The sequence below is a fragment of the Eretmochelys imbricata genome, chromosome 1 (assembly GCF_965152235.1).
Source record: "Eretmochelys imbricata isolate rEreImb1 chromosome 1, rEreImb1.hap1, whole genome shotgun sequence".
In the NCBI taxonomy this organism is placed as follows: domain Eukaryota; kingdom Metazoa; phylum Chordata; order Testudines; family Cheloniidae; genus Eretmochelys; species Eretmochelys imbricata.
The window spans coordinates 216734634-216752675 of NC_135572.1; the positions used below are offsets into that span (position 1 = coordinate 216734634).

General features: G+C 45.4%; 1 protein-coding gene across 2 annotated transcripts in view; it reads right to left on the reverse strand.

Moving 5' to 3' along the window:
* Positions 1–18042, reverse strand: part of LOC144268717 (C-type lectin domain family 2 member L-like) — a 63933-nt gene that overhangs the window by 18162 nt on the left and 27729 nt on the right. The window contains exon 5 of one of the 2 annotated variants that reach the window (XM_077823892.1): positions 17792–17871. In XM_077823892.1, the coding sequence (XP_077680018.1) occupies positions 17792–17871 (80 nt within the window). Of the gene's footprint in view, positions 1–14688; positions 17872–18042 lie in introns of those variants that run through there. The other variant, XM_077823883.1, reaches the window with a different exon arrangement.

The window sequence follows — 18042 nt, forward strand, 5'->3', positions numbered from 1 at the left end:
TCTATGATTTGTCACCTACAAAGGACGGCTTAGGTTTGGGAATCTCCCTAACATCCTCAGCCGTGAAAACAAATGCAAAGAATTCATTTAGTTTCTCCGCAATGACTTTATCATCTTTAAGTGCTCCTTTTATATCTCAATCATCCGGGGCCCCCACAAGACATTCTGACATCTTGTGGCAAGTCACTTAAGAGACACTAGTTAGTTCAAATTTTAATGTATATTCTCACTTTGTTACTAACTCTGTAGAAAGAGAGACTCCATCAGGACTCCTGGGATCTATCTCAGCTCTGGGAGGGGAGTGGGGTCTAGTGGGTTACAGCGTGGACAGGGGGGAAGCAGATACATCTGAGTTCTAAATAGGAACAGAATGACCATACTGGGTAAGACCAATGGTATATCTAGCTCAGTATCCTGTCTTCCAACAGTGACCAATGCCAGGTGCTTCAGAGGGAATGAACAGAACTGGCAATCATCCAGTGAGTCATCCCCTGTCTCCCACTCCCAGCCTCTGGCAAACAAAGGCTAGGAACACATAGAACATGCTGTTGGAACCCTGCCCACCCTGGCTATGATGGATCTATCCTCCATGAACATATCTAATTCTTATTGGAATCCTGTTATAGTTTTGGCTTTCCCCAACATCCCCTGGCAAAGAGCTCCACCAGCTAACTGTGAAGATATACTTTCTTTTGTTTGTTTTAAATCTGCTGCCTATTAATTTCATTGAATGACCACTAGTTCTTATGTTATGTGAAGGAGTAAATAACATTTTCTTCTTCAGTTTTTCCACACCATTCATGATTTTATAGACCTTTATCATATCTCCCCTCAGTCATCTCTTTTCTAAGCTGAAAAGTCCCAGTCTTTTTAATCTCTCCTCATGCAGAAGCTGTTCCATACCCCTGATCATTTCTGTTGCCCTTCTCTGTGCCTTTTCCAAATCCAATATATCTTTTTTGAGATGGGGCGACCACATCTGCACACAGTATTCAATATGTGGGCGTACCATGGTTTCTGTGACAGGGACCTCTGCTCCCAGGAGGGCCTAGACCTAGGCAAATATTTATTGAAATGGTTTAGAAAATAAGAACAGCCATACTGGTTCAGACCAAAGGTCCGTCTAGCCCAAACAAAGGGTCTTCTGACAGTGGACAATGCCAGGTGTTCCAGAGGGAATGATGTGAACAGCTAATCATCAAGTAATCCATCCCTTGTCACTCATTCCCAGCTTCTGGCAAAAAGAGGCTAGGGACACCATTGCTGCCCATCCTGGCTAATAGCCACTGATGGACCTATCCTCCATTAACTTACCTAGTTATTTTTTGAACCCTGTTAGTCTTGGCCTTCACAATGTCTTCTGGCAAAGAGTTCCACAGACTGATTGTGTGTTGTGTGAAAAAAATACTTCCTTTTGTTAGTTTTAAACCTGCTGCCTATTAATTTCATTTGGTGACCTCGAATTCTTGTGTTATGAGAAGGAGTAAATAACACTTCCTTATTTACTTTCTTCACAGCAGTCATGATTTTATAGACCTCCATCATATCCCCCCAGGAACAAAAGAGCAGTCTCTCTCTAGCTCTGAGAGGGTGGGACCTGGCTGCAGAGACCTGAATAGAGGACCTAGTTTGGAGCAGGTCTGGGGAAAGGCCAAGGGAGCCGGGGAGCTCTGGCCTAGGAAAGCCCCAGGCTTCAGGCCTGGGAAGGCCTATTAGGTAAGGGGGTTGCAGAAGCAGCAGATCCAACCCAACCTTGCCGGTGATGAGTGGCTCATACTGCAGAGATGCATCCAGAGTGTTCTGAGTTAGGAACTAAGAATGACTCACCCAACTCACTTGTGTAACTTTGATGACAAACGCGAGAGAAGTTGCTGTCTTTTCTTGTCAAATGAACCTATATAAATATTAAAGTTCCTTTTTACAGCTGGAGTTACTAAGCTACTTTTAAATCCATCTAAGTACCTAAAAGGCCCACACAGAGTACTGCGAAAAATAAACAACCCTCCACCAAAACTCAATCTGATCCTTATATTTAAGAGTATAAGTATGTAGTTGTTTTAGCTGCATGCTCAGTTTGTTATTGACACACTTAATAGTTGTGTGACCAAAAAATATTGTTGTGATCTTTCCTATCTCTAACAAGTTCTTGTTTTATTTAATACTTAATGAGATGTTTTACTAAATTAGGTACAGGCTTGGTATCTGGCCTTATTTCTGTAATGTCACTTAGAAGGTTGTATTCTCTTCAAAAAATTTTTTTCACAATTAGAAAGGGGATATAACGATGGCAGCACTGAACATTGTTCATAATGACTATTCTCCTCATCTCTCATTGTAACTCACATCCCAACTGGATGTTTCCTCACTGCTTAGTCAGGGACAGATCAGCATACAGGCACAAGAGGACAGTACCCAGGGCCCTGGATCCTGGAGTGATGTGATAACATCAAAATCTCAGCTTTCATTTTTTAAAAAAAAAATTCTAGCCCTCTTTGTTGTGAAGAAAATGTTGAAAATGTGACCTGAGTGTAGCTTATGCAGGGACATCTGCTTGAATCTACAGCCAGCCTCTTGTGAACCACATCATGCAGATCTGTGGGGTGTTAATTACAAGACTCACTGTTCCAGGAAACTTTGTCAACACCATCGCTGCAGAGAACTTGTTCAGGAGAAGAACTGTGCAATAGACTCGCACTGCGGGTCTCCTGCTGCTGCCCGTGCATCTCTAGGCAGAAGACAGGATCCCCGCTGGTCATCCAGGATAGGGCCTCTGCAGCTGCACCTGGGAGGTGAAGGGGACCTCATGTTGCTGCCTCTGTCTCTACAAGGCATTGAGCCACCCCTCCCCAGACTCCTGCCATTCCAAATGGGTGGGCCCACAGTGCAGGATCAGGGTCATTGGGGTGGAGCCATAAGGGCCCATATCATAGGAAACCAAGGGCCCCAGATTGTTTTAGTCCAGCCTGCCTCTAATTATGGATCTTTCTGTTCTCTTTTCCGTTTGTCTAGTCTATAGTAATCCTTTACATTTTTAAATCTCCCAGTATAACTTTCCATCCTCTAGCTGTAAACAAGTCATTGCAACCTAACTCAGGAATAGAGCTGACCAGAAATCCCATGTTCCCTTTTGAAGTTTTTCAACTGAAAAATGTTGGATTCTCTGCAGGGATTTTTAAAACAAAATTACATTTAAAAAACCAATGATTTTTTTCATTTCCTTTCCACTTTAAATGGTTTAATGGTTGCAAACCAAAACCACTTTCACACACGTCCTTAACATTTTCCAACATTTTCCAGTGTAGGGAGAGCGATTAAAAAAAAAAGGGGGGGGGGTGGGAATGAAACACATTTTTTGTTTTCCAAAACTAAAATACGCCAAAAGCACAAACTTTAAGTTAAAATGAAAATGTTCATTTTGCTCACAAACACCCCTGGCTGGGAGGAAGTGCCTTGCAGAATCAGTCCCCCTGGCCACCCAGGAGCAGTGTTCACTGGCTTTACAGGAAACTCCATCCCTCAATCACAGAAATTATTAACCAAATAGCCTGAGAGAACAGAGACTGGAGACTTCACAAGAGACCCCTTGACCCACAAAGCAAAAAGGATAAAATCTTAGTTCCAGCTGAAGTAAATGGGAGTTCCAAATGGGCCAGGATTTCATCCCAATTTTATATGTTTCTGCACTGTCTGCTGAAAAAGAAATGGCATAATTAAAAGTAAAAGGTGCCACTCTCCATGTAAAAACAATTTCTTAGGCCAGCATTAACATTCTCTGTAGCTGTGAGACAGAGGGACAGTGCAAATGTGGCCTCTGAGGGATACAGTCTTTAGACAGTATTTATTATGAAACTGAAACAATTAAAAGGAGCTGGACCTTTCTGGAGCAGATGATGCATTGTCTCTGGTTACGCCCAAGTGGTAAGTGTCTGGGCCTTTACTGCTTCAGGGATGGGTTGTAGGGGGTTGAGAGCTAGCAGAGCGTGTGTTTGTGACTTTGCTGGTGAGTGTCATAGAATCATAGACTATCAGGGTTGGAAGGGACCTCAGGAGGTCATCTAGTCCAACCCCCTGCTCAAAGCAGGACCAATCCCCAATTTTTGCCCCATATCCATAAATGGCCCCCTCAAGGATTGAACTCACAACCCTGGGTTTAGCAGGCCAAAGCTCAAACCACTGAGCTATCACTCTAACAAACACAGCTGCATGTGAGCTGTCTCCTAACAGTTCTCTGGCTTTAGCATATTGACCAGCTCCAACTGGTCACACAGGACACAGGACTAGTGCCTGCAGGTGACACCTTCCTCTGTGAGTGCAAAATGTGTCCTTCACTGTGTGCGAAGGCAAAGAGAAGACAGAAGACAGTAGAGTGTGAGCAGCAGTGTAAAGATTAACACCTCTTGTCACAAAACTCTACAGATAGGGTCTGGTGAGCGCAGGGCTCCAGGTTCTTCCTCCTGCACCTTTTCAGTGGCTCTAAATGCATTCCTGACAGCTAATTTAAACTTACCTCTTGCTTCTTCCTGACTAATGAATAGTAATAGTCAGAGAGATGCTCAAGCCAAGATGATTGAATCCTGATCCATTTTTATCCAAAGTTTGAGGTCATTGGATGTCTTTCTAATGAGACATCCTGTGTATATGGTACATGGCTCAGAGGAGATCAATCTTCTGCTTACACCACTAACTAGAAAGTTGGGCCTAGTCCACACTGGTCCTGCACCATGTTTCAGATGAAGCCAGTTCAGATGAAAGCTCTGCACTACAAGCTGGAGCACCCACGGGGAAAAATTGGTGGGTGCTCTCTACCCACTGGCAGCTCCCCCCCCACAGCTCACCTCCGCTCCACCTCCACCTCCTCCCCTGAGTGCGCCGCCACTCTGCTTCTCCCCCTAGCTCCCAGCGCTTGCTGTGCGAAACAGCTGTTTTGTGGTGGCAAGCGCTGGGTGGAAGTGGGGAGGAGGGGGAATGCGGCCTGCTCTGGGAAGAGGCGGGGCCGAGGCAGGGATTTGGGGAAAGGGTCCAACAGGGGCAGGGAGGGGGCAGAGTTGGGGCAGGGACTTTGGGGAAGAGGCTGGGATGGGAGCGGGACAGGGGTGGGGCTGGGAGCGAGCACCCACCGGCACCTGGAAAAATTGGTGCCCATGCTTACTCATGGACACATATTCACACTAGCTCTCGTTGAGCTAGCAAGAGTGTACATAGCAGTGTAGCCACAGTCACACAGGCAGTGGCAGCAGAGGCACAGCGGGGCCATGAGGAGTACATACATATGCCATGAGAACCCCTGTTCTCACTTTCAGGTGACATTGTAAACAAGGAGCCAGCAGCATTAGCTCCTGCAAATGTAAACAAATGTGTCTGTCTGAGCGATTGGCTGAAATAGGACTGAGTGGACTTGTAGGCGCTAAAGATTTACATTGTTTTATTTTTGAATGTAGTTGTTTTTTGTGTATATTTCTATATTTGTAAGTTCAGCTTTCATGATGAAGAGATTGCACGACAGTACTTGTATTAGGTGAATTTAAAAATAGTATTTCTTTTGTTTTTTACAGTGCAAATACTTGTAATCAAAAATAAATATAAAGTGAGCACAGTACACTTTGCATTCTGTGTTGTAATTGAAATCAATATATTCAAAAATGTAGAAAACATCCAAAAATATATAACTAAATGGAATCATGTAATTAATTGTGATTAATTTTTTTAATCGCAATTAATTTTTTTGTCGTTAACTAAATAGTTTCTGGATTTCAGGGAGAATTGATCCCCTGCTCGCCTGTCTCCCATTCTCCTCATCATCATTTTCCACGATGTCCTCCCCGTTGTTGCCTGAAATGGCCCAGGACTCAGACTCCTGTGAGGTATCCCACTGTGTTTGGGGGTAGTGGTGGGTTCGCCGCCAAGAATTGCATGTAGTTTTGTAGACACGGCACGTGTGTGGTGCAGAACGAGAATGACTGTTTGTCTCCCTTGTTTTCTGGTTCACCTGCCAAAGTTCTTTGATTTTCATGTGGCACTGCTGTGTGTCCCTGGTGTAGCCCTTGTCCCCCGGCCCTGTTCAATCTTTTCACAGATGTTGACATTTCTATGGCTGGATTGGAGCTTTGCATGCACAGGCTCTTCTCCTACTGACCAATAAGATCCACCATGTCCTGTGTACTCCAGGCAGAAGGGCGTTTGGGGTGTTGAGTCGCCATGATCAGCTGGGCTGGTGAGTGCTCCACACTGAACAAATAGGAAATGGGCATTCAAAAGATCCTGGGGCTTTAAGAGGGGAAGGGCTATTTCCTGTGTACTCTGTGCAGTGGAGTTAAAAATGATCACCAGAGTGGTTACAGCGGAGCATTGTGGGACACTGCCTATTGGCCAATTCAGTCGACCTACACAATGCTGTGTCTACACGGCCTCTCTGTCGACCCATCAACATCAAATTAAGCACTACACGTGTCACGGAGGTGGAGTAATTAAGGCGATGTAACAGGCAAATTAGATAAAAGGAAGAAACCTGGTAGTGTAGATGCATACATTATTAGGTCAACATAAAGGCGGCTTCTGTTGACCTAAGTCTGTAGTGTAGACCAGACCTTAGTATGTAGTTTTCTAGCATCTGTATACCAAGCACTTACAAAATTTGCCAAAATTTAGCTGTCTGCGTTCATGTGATGTAATTGAATGGGATTCTTTTTCATTTGACTGTTCCTCTTCAGTTCCTACCTGTACTTTATCAACTTCTACCTCTCCTGTGTAGTTGGATATAGAATCATAGAATATCAGGGTTGGAAGGGACCTCAGGAGGCCATCTAGTCCAACCCCCTGCTCAAAGCAGGACCAATCCCCAATTTTTGCCCAAAATCCCTAAATGGCCCCCTCAAGGAACTCACAATGCTGGGTTTAGCAGGCCAACGCTCAAACCACTGAGCTATCCCTCCCGCAAGGGATATAGAGTATCCCTTTAATAAATCCTTCCCTGTCTGAACCAAGTGCTCCTCCAAACCTAACGGCTTTCCCCGAGCCCTTAGTTTAAAAACTTCTGTATGACCTTTTTAATTTTACATGTCAGCAGTCTGGTTCCATTTTGGTTTAAGTGGAGCTTCCTACAGAGACTTCTCCTTTCCTAAAAGGGTCCCCAGTTCCTAATAAACCTAAATCCCTCCTCCCAAAACCATTGTCTTAGTCACTCATTGAGACTTTGCAGTTCTGCCTAATTGGCCCTACGCATGGATGTGAAAGCATTTCAGAGAATGGTACTATGGAGTCCTGGACTTTAAGCTCTTACCTAACTGCATAAATTTGGCCTCCAGGACCTCTCTCCTATCTTTTCCTGTCCTGTGTGACTGATACCAAGTGAGCAGAAACTTTAGCTCTGGCACCCTCTGGTGATGAGTCACAGGAACTGCTATCCCCAGAAGAACAGGTCAGTTTTCTCCTGTTTTGGAAGTAATTTCTTGAATCCCTTTCCCCTTTTATAGTTTTACTCTGTAAGAGATGTGGGGACTGGTAGCCTGCGTCAGATGAGGAGTCCTGCAAAGCTCTTTTGCTAATGGAAATCTCTTTATTTTTGCTCTTTTGAGAGTGGATAGAAGGACTGTGCAGGGGTGTCCTATTCATTTCATATGGCAGGCTTCACCTGATAGCCTGTCCCGTGGCATAGAATCATAGAATATCATGGGTCACACTCAGCAAAAATTATTAAAATAGAAATAGATAAAGATAAACCATGCTGGTAGTCACAATTATTTTAGATTTTAGTGACTGCTACTGCTACTTTCCGATACCTGGCATCTCTTAGTACTCTTAAGGGCTCTTTGGTGATATTTCCGCTCACCTGAACACGTAACAGCTTTTGCCAGACTAATGCTTCTAATGCCTGTGTTAAATGCCATCAAGATGGTCTACACCTGTACATGAGGTTTTGCTGGATTGCTGTGCTGGAGTCTGGTCTAGGGGGTTGTGATTTGTAGAGTACACCACTGTGTTGTGCTCTCACTCCTCTGTGTGGACCCTGCTGTCATGCACTAAATCAAAGGTGGGGAACCTATGGCCCAGAGGCCGGATCCCACCCATTGCTCATTTTCATCTGGCTCATGAGCCACATACATTCAATTCACCCGCCCGGGGCGGGGAGGCTTGGGTCTTCCACCTACTGCAGGTGAGCCGTCACACCCCTGACACAAAAAAGTTCCCCACCCCTGCACTAAATGTTTAAACCAGGTCTACACCAAGGCACACTAGCAGGGCCTACATGGGGGAGTCAAATCACAACACACTGGTGCACTCTACCAATCACACCCTGGTAGAGCAGACTCCAGGGTTGCATAGACAAGCCCAAAGATTCACAGGAAGCGAATAAACTGTTTCATGGGCCAGAGGTATATTTGATACCTATGCTGTAAGGGGGCACTGCAGCTGCTGCCAAGGGTTTGGAAGATGGTGGTCTCTGAACTAAAGGTGCTTTTCACACCAAATCTAAGAGCTCCCTAGTCCAAGAAGGAATTTCTTCTTGATGGGGAGAGTCTCTTCTGCTCCCCCCCATAGAGGATTCCTGACTTCCCCTCGGGCTAAGGGATGGAAACAGAATTCCCAGTGAAGGAAGGGATGGGAGTCATAAGACCTACGCTGTGAGAGGGCATACACCTGAAATGGTCTCACTGGCAGCTCCTTGCTGTGTCTGTGGCGGATTCAGCCAGGACTCCTGATGGTTTCCCTATGCCAGGCCGTTGCCCTTTGATATAACCACCTCCAGCAGCTGAAAGGCTCTCTTCAGTTTTCCATCATCCTTTGAGATGTTTGGGCCAGGCTATCAGGCTCCCTGGCCCCACTGGTGGGAAACTCCTGGAGAACTGGTTCTTGGATCAGGATCAGGCAGTCTAAGTGAAACTTTTCTGACCCAGCAGATGAGGCAGCTGGAGCACACAAGGCAAAAACCTCTCCTTCTGCACCTTATAGCAGGGACACCGAGCAGGAAGGACGCAGCCTTCGGCTCCTATATGAACCTTCCTCCACTTCCTCCTAGCCTGTTATCTCAGCATGCAGGGTTGGGGGCTGTAGTAATTCCAGGCAAGAGAAAAACCCAACTCTTCATTTTTTTAAAATTTATTTTAATTATTCTCTCTCTTGCAGTAGGTGCTGAATCCCCCAGCCCTGCCAGTATCTAGAGGAGACAGAACAAAACTGCGGGGGGAGCTGTGGAACTGCAGGGGGAGCTGTGGGGATTAGTCCTTCATCAGCCATCCAATTAGTTTTGAGTCTGCCTCCTATACCCAGTCAAGTGATGACCTACACTGATGATCTTTGAATCATAGAATCAGAATATCAGGGTTGGAAGAGACCTCAGGAGTTCATCTAGTCCAACCCCCTGCTCAAAGCAGGAGCAACACCAACTAAATCATCCCAGCCAGGGCTTTGTCAAGCCTGACCTTAAAAATATCTAAGGAAGGAGATTCCACCACCTCCCCAGGCAACGCATTCCAGTGTTTCACCACCCTCCTAGTGAAAAAGTTTTTCCTAATAACCAACCTAAACCTCCCCCACTGCAACTTGAGACCATTACTCCTCGTTCTGTCATCAGCTACCACTGAGAACAGTCTAGATCCATCCTCTTTGGAACCCCCTTTCAGGTAGTTGAAAGCAGCTATCCAATCCCCCCTCATTCTTCTCTTCTGCAGGCTAAACAATCCCAGTTCCCTCAGCCTCCCCTCATAAGTCATGTGTTCCAGTCCCCTAATCATCTTTGTTACCCTCCGCTGGACGTTTTCCAATTTTTCCACATCCTTCTTGTAGTGTGGGGCCCAAAACTGGACACAGTACTCCAGATGAAGCCTCACCAATGTCAAATAGAGGGGAATGATCACATCCCTCGATCAGCTGGCAATGCCCCCACATATACATCCCAAAATGCCATTGGCCTTCTTGGCAACAAGGGCACACTCCTGACTCATATCCAGCTTCTCGTCCACTGTAACCCCTAGGTCCTTTTCTGCAGAACTGCTGCCAAGCCATTCGGTCCCTAGTCTGTAGCGATGCATGGGATTCTTCCGTCCTAAGTGCAGGACCCTGCACTTATCCTTGTTGAACCTCATCAGATTTCTTTTGGCCCAATCCTCTAATTTGTCTAGGGTCCTCTGTATCCTATCCCTACCCTCCAGCGTATCTACCTGTGGAGATTCTGTGGAGAAAGAGGTGGTTAGGGACTATTTAGAAAAGCTGGACGTACACAAGTCCATGGGCTCGGACGAGTTGCATCCGAGAGTGCTAAAGGAACTGGCGGCTGTGATTGCAGAGCCATTGGCCTTTATCTTTGAAAACTCGTGGCGAACGGGGGAATTCCCGGATGACTGGAAAAAGGCTAATGTAGTGCCAATCTTTAAAAAAGGGAAGAAGAAGGATCCTGGGAACTACAGGCCAGTCAGCCTCACTTCAGTCCCCAGAAAAATCATGGAGCAGGTCCTCAAGGAATCAATCCTGAAGCACTTACATGAGAGGAAAGTGATCAGGAACAGCCAGCATGGATTCACCAAGGGAAGGTCATGCCTGACTAATCTAATCGCCTTTTATCATGAGATTACTGGTTCTGTGGATGAAGGGAAAGCAGTGGATGTATTGTATCTTGACTTTAACAAAGCTTTTGACACGGTCTCCCGCAGTATTCTTGTCAACAAGTTAAAGAAGTACGGGCTGGAAGAATGCACTATAAGGTGGGTAGAAAGCTGGCTAGATTGTCGGGCTCAACGGGTAGTGATCAATGGCTCCATGTCTAGTTGGCAGCCGGTGTCAAGTGGAGTGCCCCAGGGGTCGGTCCTGGGGCCGGTTTTGTTCAATATCTTCATAAATGATCTGGAGGATGGTGTGGATTGCACTCTCAGCAAATTTGCGGATGATACTAAACTGGGAGGAGTGGTAGACATGCTGGAGGGCAGGGATAGGATACAGAGGGACCTAGACAAATTGGAGGATTGGGCCAAAAGAAATCTGATGAGGTTCAATAAGGATAAGTGCAGCGTCCTGCACTTAGGACGGAAGAACCCAATGCACAGCTACAGACTAGGGACCGAATGGCTAGGCAGCAGTTCTGCAGAAAGAGAAGAATGAGGGGGGATTTGATAGCTGCTTTCAACTACCTGAGAGGTGGTTCCAGAGAGGATGGTTCTAGACTATTCTCAGTGGTGGAAGAGGACAGGACAAGGAGTAATGGTCTCAAGTTGCAGTGGGGGAGGTTTAGGTTGGATATTAAGAAAAACTTTTTCACTAGGAGGGTGGTGAAACACTGGAATGTGTTGCCTAGGGAGGTGGTGGAATCTCCTTCCTTAGAAGTTTTTAAGGTCAGGCTTGACAAAGCCCTGGCTGGGATGATTTAATTGGGGATGGGTCCTGCTTTTGAGCAGGGGGTTGGACTGGATGACCTCCTGAGGTCCCTTCCAACCCTGATATTCTATGATTCTATGATTCTATGATACCTCTCCTCCTGGTTTAGTGTCATCTGCAAAGTTGCTGAGGGTGCAATCCACACCATTCTCCAGATCATTTATGAAGATATTGAACAAAACCGGCCCCAGGACCGACCCTTGGGGCACTCCACTTGACACCGGCTGCCAGCTAGACATGGAGCCATTGATCACTACCCGTTGAGCCCGACAATCTAGCCAGCTTTCTATCCACCTTATAGTCCATTCATCCAGCCCATACTTCTTTAACTTGCTGGCAAGAATACTGTGGGAGACCGTGTCAAAAGCTTTGCTAAAGTCAAGGAACAACACGTCCACCACTTTTCCCTCATCCACAGAGCCAGTTATCTCATCATAGAAGGCAATTAGATTAGTCAGGCATGACTTGCCCTTGGTGATTCCACGCTGACTGTTCCTGATCAGTTTCCTCTCCCCGAAGTGCTTCAGAATTGATTCCTTGAGGACCTCCTCCATGATTTTTCCAGGGACTGAGGAGCTAGCCGAGAGAGAGAGAGTCTCTCTCTCTCTCAGGCATAGAGGTCTCCTTCCATAGGAAATTTTTAGTAAATCACCTGATGGTTGTTGCAATCTGCTCCATTCCATAAGGACAATACATTGGATCTTCAGAAGTATTTTTGAGCCCCCAGGATAAGTCTTCTCTGAAGTGACTTTCGAACATTATCCAAAGAGGTGGTGAGAAATCAGCCCTACTTTCCTTTTCATGGTATAAATTTACCAGGGAACTGAGAGCCCCCTCCAGCACACTATTTTTTTAAATTGTGTTTTAAAAACAAAAAAATCATAATGATGTTGTGGAGGGAGGGGGACTCAAACAGCTAGTCTGGTCAACTTAGCAAAGGATTATCCTGTAATGTCTCCATTATTAACTAGGAAAAAATAATCGCTTTGAAATAAACTGAATATCTGAAAATGTGCCCTTGTATATGTGGGGTAGAAAATTTGGGCTAGATCCACAAAGGGGACTCAAGTTTAGTATTGCAACACCTAACATTTTGGTGCCATGCCACCTAGCAGAATCCACAGCCCCAAGTTAGGTGCCAAAACTCCCTAAGCAAAGTCCCTTCAGAAGTCAGCAAGGTGAGCAGGGAGCCACCTAAGTTAACCAATAGGAGATGAGGAGAAGGGTGTGGCTTAAGCACTGCCCCTCTGCAAGTCAGGTGCCTACATCTTGTCAGCCATTCCTCACAAAAAACTGAAGTGCCACTGCCCTTACCCCAAAGTCTAGTGATTAAAGCAGTCACTTGGGTGTGGGAGACCCAGGTTCAAATGCCACCCCTGCCTAATGTGGACCAGGGACTTGAACGCAGTACTCCGATGTCACAAGCAAGTGCCCTAGACACTGGGCTATTATAGCATATTCTGGGGTGTGACTTGTTCAGTCTCTCCTGTTGAAGCTGTTCCACTTTGTATCAAATAATTAAATATTTACAGGGCCAGAGAGAGTGAGATTAACTCTATAGGCTGATGGTTAGGGCATTCACCTGGGAGGGGTTGACTTGAATTCCAGTCCATGCTCCAGTTAATATTAAATTACTTCATTCATCCCAAGATATGGGAGACTGCGATGGAACTACTTGTGTAACTGCTCATCAGTGTAATGGGCTCATTATCTGGCCCTAAGTTACCTAATGCTACAGCATTTAGATATGAGATATGAGAGCAAATAGTGGCTGTGCCTGCCAGAGTCAAGGTCATAAAATAATTTCCATTATAACTTACCTGTTCTTAGAACTTTTCTAAACATTCCCCTTTAACAGCTGAAATTTTCCATGCTTGGTATCTGCCCAGAGCTGAATTTTTTGGGAGGCTTAATTAATTATGAGAAAGAATAAAAATGTACATTGTCCTATTGTTAAAAACAATTCAGTTCAATCTGCTTATCACAAGACTTTAAGACATGAAACATGGCGGATGAATAACCTTTATGACTAGTACATACTTTACTAAGTTTCTAAAAGTATGGTGGTAAATGCCAATATTTTGAAAACTCTGCCACGTGAATAAGCAGAAGTAAATTCTACTATACCCCGTAATGCCCAAATAAATTTGTTAATCTCTAAGGTGCCACAAGGACTCCTTGTTGTTTTTACTTGCTGTAGAGGTATTCCTCAAAAAAACTTTCAGCACAGCTGCACTACTTTCCCCTTCAGAGGGGTATTTGTGTCCAAAGGATTAAAAAAAAAGTGCTTGTATTTATTATTAAAGCTACAAATTATTAGACTTTTTAAACTCCAGGACATTTATATATTGTCCTGTCATTGTAAAGACCCTACCATACTGCCGATGTTATACAGTAACTCCTCGCTTAACACTGTAGTTATGTTCCTGAAAAATGCTACTTTAAGTGAAACAATGTTAAGCGAATCCAATTTCCCCATAAGAATTAATGTCAATGGGGAGGAGGGTTTGGTTACAGGGAAATTTTTTTTTGCCAGACAAAAGACTATCTTTTAAACACACAATATAATACTGCACACAGCAATGATGATTGTGAAGCTTGGTTGAGGTGGTGGAGTCAGTGGGTGGAAGAGGGTCACTCAAGGGTTAACACATTGTTAATGTAGCCTCACACTCTACAAGGGAGCAGGAATGGAGGGAGGAGACACAGCATGACAGAGAGAGACAGAGAGACACACCGTGTGTGTGTGTGTGTGTGTGTGTGTGTGTGTGTGTGTGTGTGTGAGAGAGAGAGAGAGAGAGAGAGAGAGAGACAGAGAGACACCATGTGTGTGTGAGAGAGAGACGCGCATTGCCCCTTCTGGTACGCTGACCACACTGTAAGTACATCGCCTCTTTAAGTAGATCAGCAAGTTGAGACAGCAGCTGCTGCCAGCAAGCTCCCTCCGTCCTGAGCCCTGTTGTGTCCCCCTCCTGCTCTGTGGGGTGGGGTACAGGAGTGGGGGGCAGGAGTGGGGGGAGGGGGACACCCTGACATTAGTACCCCTCTTCTTACCCCCACCCCCCACAGCAAGCAGGAGGCTCCTGAGAGCAGCTCCAAGGCAGAGGGCAGGAGCAGCACACGGCAGTGCGGGGAGGGACAGCTGAACTGCCCGGCAATTGACAGCCTGCTGGGCGGCTGCCGCACAGGGAACTTAGGGGAGCTGATGGGGGGCTGCCGGTCCACCCCGGTTCCAAGCCCCCACCAACTAGCTCCACTGGGCTGCTCTTTCTGCAAGCAGTGGACAAAGCAGGCAGCTGCCAAACAACATTATAAGGGAGCACTAACCAACTTTAAAGGAGCATGTTCTCTAATTGATCAGCAACGAAACAACGTTAACTGGGTCGACGATAAGTGTGGAGTTACTGTACATATGATGGACAAAACCAAATAGCAAATAGACTATAAACTAAACAAATCAAATCAAATCAAATAAAGAAAAATACTTTGAAAAAAATTAGACAAAGCAATGAGAATAGTAAAAACAGACCATTATGGGGGGAAATTGGCAGTGTAAATACTGTAAATAAACAGTTTGTAAAACAAGGCATAATTTTACACGCACGGAAAAACAGAGACATTTTTAACAAATGAGAATATCAAGAGATCTGCTTTTCGCTAACCAGCTGGCACTCACTGATGGCTTCATACAAACTTTATAAAATGGTCCGGGGGCTCCCTCCAAAAAAATCCCATGTGCATGGTGTCACAGCTCACGAAGACTAACCCCTATACCTATAGAGGTGGGTGGAGGGAACCCCAAAGCACACAAGGGGCCAGATCCTCGACTGGCGTAAACTGGCACACCTCCACTTGAGTCAATGGAATTACACTGATTTGCACCAGCTGAAGAACTGGCTCCATGGACTTTGGGAAACACATTCCGTGACAAACTGCCAGCGGGGTTCTGGGCTGGTTCTATTGCCACTGCTCGTCAAAGGAAAATTATTTTAAAAATGAAAGCTGATATTTTTCTTCAGACCTCTCTCACATCAGAGGACTTTCAGTCTTCTCAGACTAATGGTAACTCCTGATCCTTCCCAACTGCTGATAGCTGATTTGGAATGGTTTCTTACCATAAGAGTCAAATGTCACCAGCAGCTAGAATCAATTGGCTGGGCCACGTCGACATTGACCCCTGTGAGTGAGTTTGACAGCCACCTTGCTCTCGTTTATCCCTCACTATTCTTACAACTATCTCAACAGAGAAATTAGTAGATTCATATACTGAGCCATGATCTACACTTAACATTTAGCTCAACCTAGCTACAGTGCTCAGGGGTGTGAAAAATTCAAACTTCTGAGCACAATAGGTAAACTGACCTAACCCCTGGTGCTTGGAAAGAATTCTTCCATCAACCTAGCTACCATTCCTCGGGGAGGCAGATTACCTACATCAATGGAAAACCGGTTTCCGTCAATGTTGGAAGCCTCTACTCTGTGGTGATCCAGCAGCAAAGCTGGAGTGCGGCCACTGTAACACCCGTAGCATAGACAAGCCCTCACTCAGAAACCTAAGATTCCATTCGTAGGTAGCTCAGGGTTGGTTGGGAACTTGCCCCGACTACCTTAAACTTTACTGCTGCACTGGAATAGCCCTTCGGACTGTTCCCCCAGCACATGTTCTTTGGGGGTCAAAAGAAAGTGACCCTAGTAGATGCCCCTGAACTGAATCTTGTGCTACAAACTTATGTGGTTCCAGGAATTATTTGAATCTCATCCTCTGATCAGCCTAGGTTGGAAAGTGACTCTCAGTAGTAGTATTCATTATTTGTATTGCGATAATGCCTAGAGATAATGGCCCTATTGTGGTAGGCACCGCACAAACGTGACAAAAAGATGGATTGATCTAGCTAGCCAAGGAGCTTAGACTCTAAGGGCACACTGCAATCGGAGGTGAGACTGCAGCAAGCATAGACATACTTGAGGTAGCTTTGATCTAACTAGATTGTGTAACAATAGCACAGAAGCTGTGGCAGTACAGGCTAGCAGCTCAACTGCATACCCAAGGGCCCCAGCAGGATTGTACAGCCCGTGTTGCTGTGGCTGCATTACTATTGTAATTTGAGCTAGCTAGATCAAAGCTACCTCGGGTATGTCTACAAGTGCTATAGTCACACTTCTGATTGCAGTATAGACATACGCTCACTATTGGATGAGAGAGAACAGGTGGATACACCAAAGGGATTGGTGGGAGGGGGAGAGCACAAGGAATCAATGAGATGAGATGAGACTGACAAGCAGCATTCACAGCACACCAGCTTGTTTAACTCTGGCTGAGTTCTCAGTTCATGGCTAATAGATCTTTCTCCTTCCTTTCTGAATCCAGGTGGGGTGGTTGTGGGTTAGTGTTTTGGGGAAGAGATTTTGCTAATCTACAGTTGTTAATGCTTTGAAATGTATGTAAATGTACTGAGGCTACATTGCATTTATAGCTTTCAAGATGTTGTTGAGATAACAGACTGACAAGTTCCTACAATATCCTGAAGGAACTTTATTGAAGTAAGTTAGACCTTACTGAAAGAGGTGAATACCTTTGGGGGTCCACTGTATGAAAATGTAACTTTGTCCGTATTACTGTGGAAATGTATGTGTTTCCAAGGGACGGATAAATAAGAGAACAGCAGGGGTAATTAGGTACATTCGCTCAGGCTGTAATGTCTCCAGAGAGACACCACCACCCGGAGAAGTGCACCCCTACTAGTTCAAACCGGACTCTCCAGGGACCAACAGACAAAAAAAGATTTTTGGATAAAAAATTTGATTTTCAACCAGCTCAGGGCCTTCTTCCTGATCCAGCAAACAGACAGGACCTCTGGTCCACAGAAGGCCCCAATCCTTCTGGTAGGGTTGGAAGGACTGGCCCTATTGAGCTTGTTCTGAGCTGAAGCTGTGATGAACTTGTAACCACAAGGAATCTGTTGGGTGGGGGGAGGGAAGAACTGCTCCTGCCAGAATCCATGTTAGGGTGAATTCTGGGAAGCTTAGTAGCATGTGTGTTGTGTCTTTTATTGTTTTCAATGTTTTCTCCGTAATGATTTTTACCATAAGAATAAAGTGGGCTGTCATAGGAAGTGCTGTGTGGTATCTTATAACTGTAGCAATTACACCTGTTAACTTTCTCAGAGGAGAAAGCAAGCAGGTGTCCTTGGGCAACCTGACTGTGCTGGGAACAACACAATAAAGGCAGGGAACTGTGCAGCCTTGGAAATACGCCAGTCAGAAGGGAGAGCGATGCAGCAAGCCTGAGACTAGGTGCCGTTGCTGGATCACTGAGGGGACATACAGGTGCAGTTGCCCTCAACTGTGACAGCTGAACCCCGGGTTTTACATTAATTGGCTGAGTGAAGCATGAGTACACAGAGCTAAGAGCTTTTTTTACAGACCCAACCCCTGGGTAATGAGCATCCAGAACTGGAGACCACATCTGATTCAATATAGGCACATTCTCCAGAACCCTTTACTGCCAACCTGCAAGAGAGAATGAAAGAAACTGTTACCTTGAAAATTACCATCAAATAATTCCACTGAACGAGGGAATCCCCTGTTGGTAACAGAACCTCTTGAGATACCCCCAGTGTTTCACCATAATTCACTACATGAAATTTATTGCAAAGGAGAAGATGGGAATTTTCTTAATAT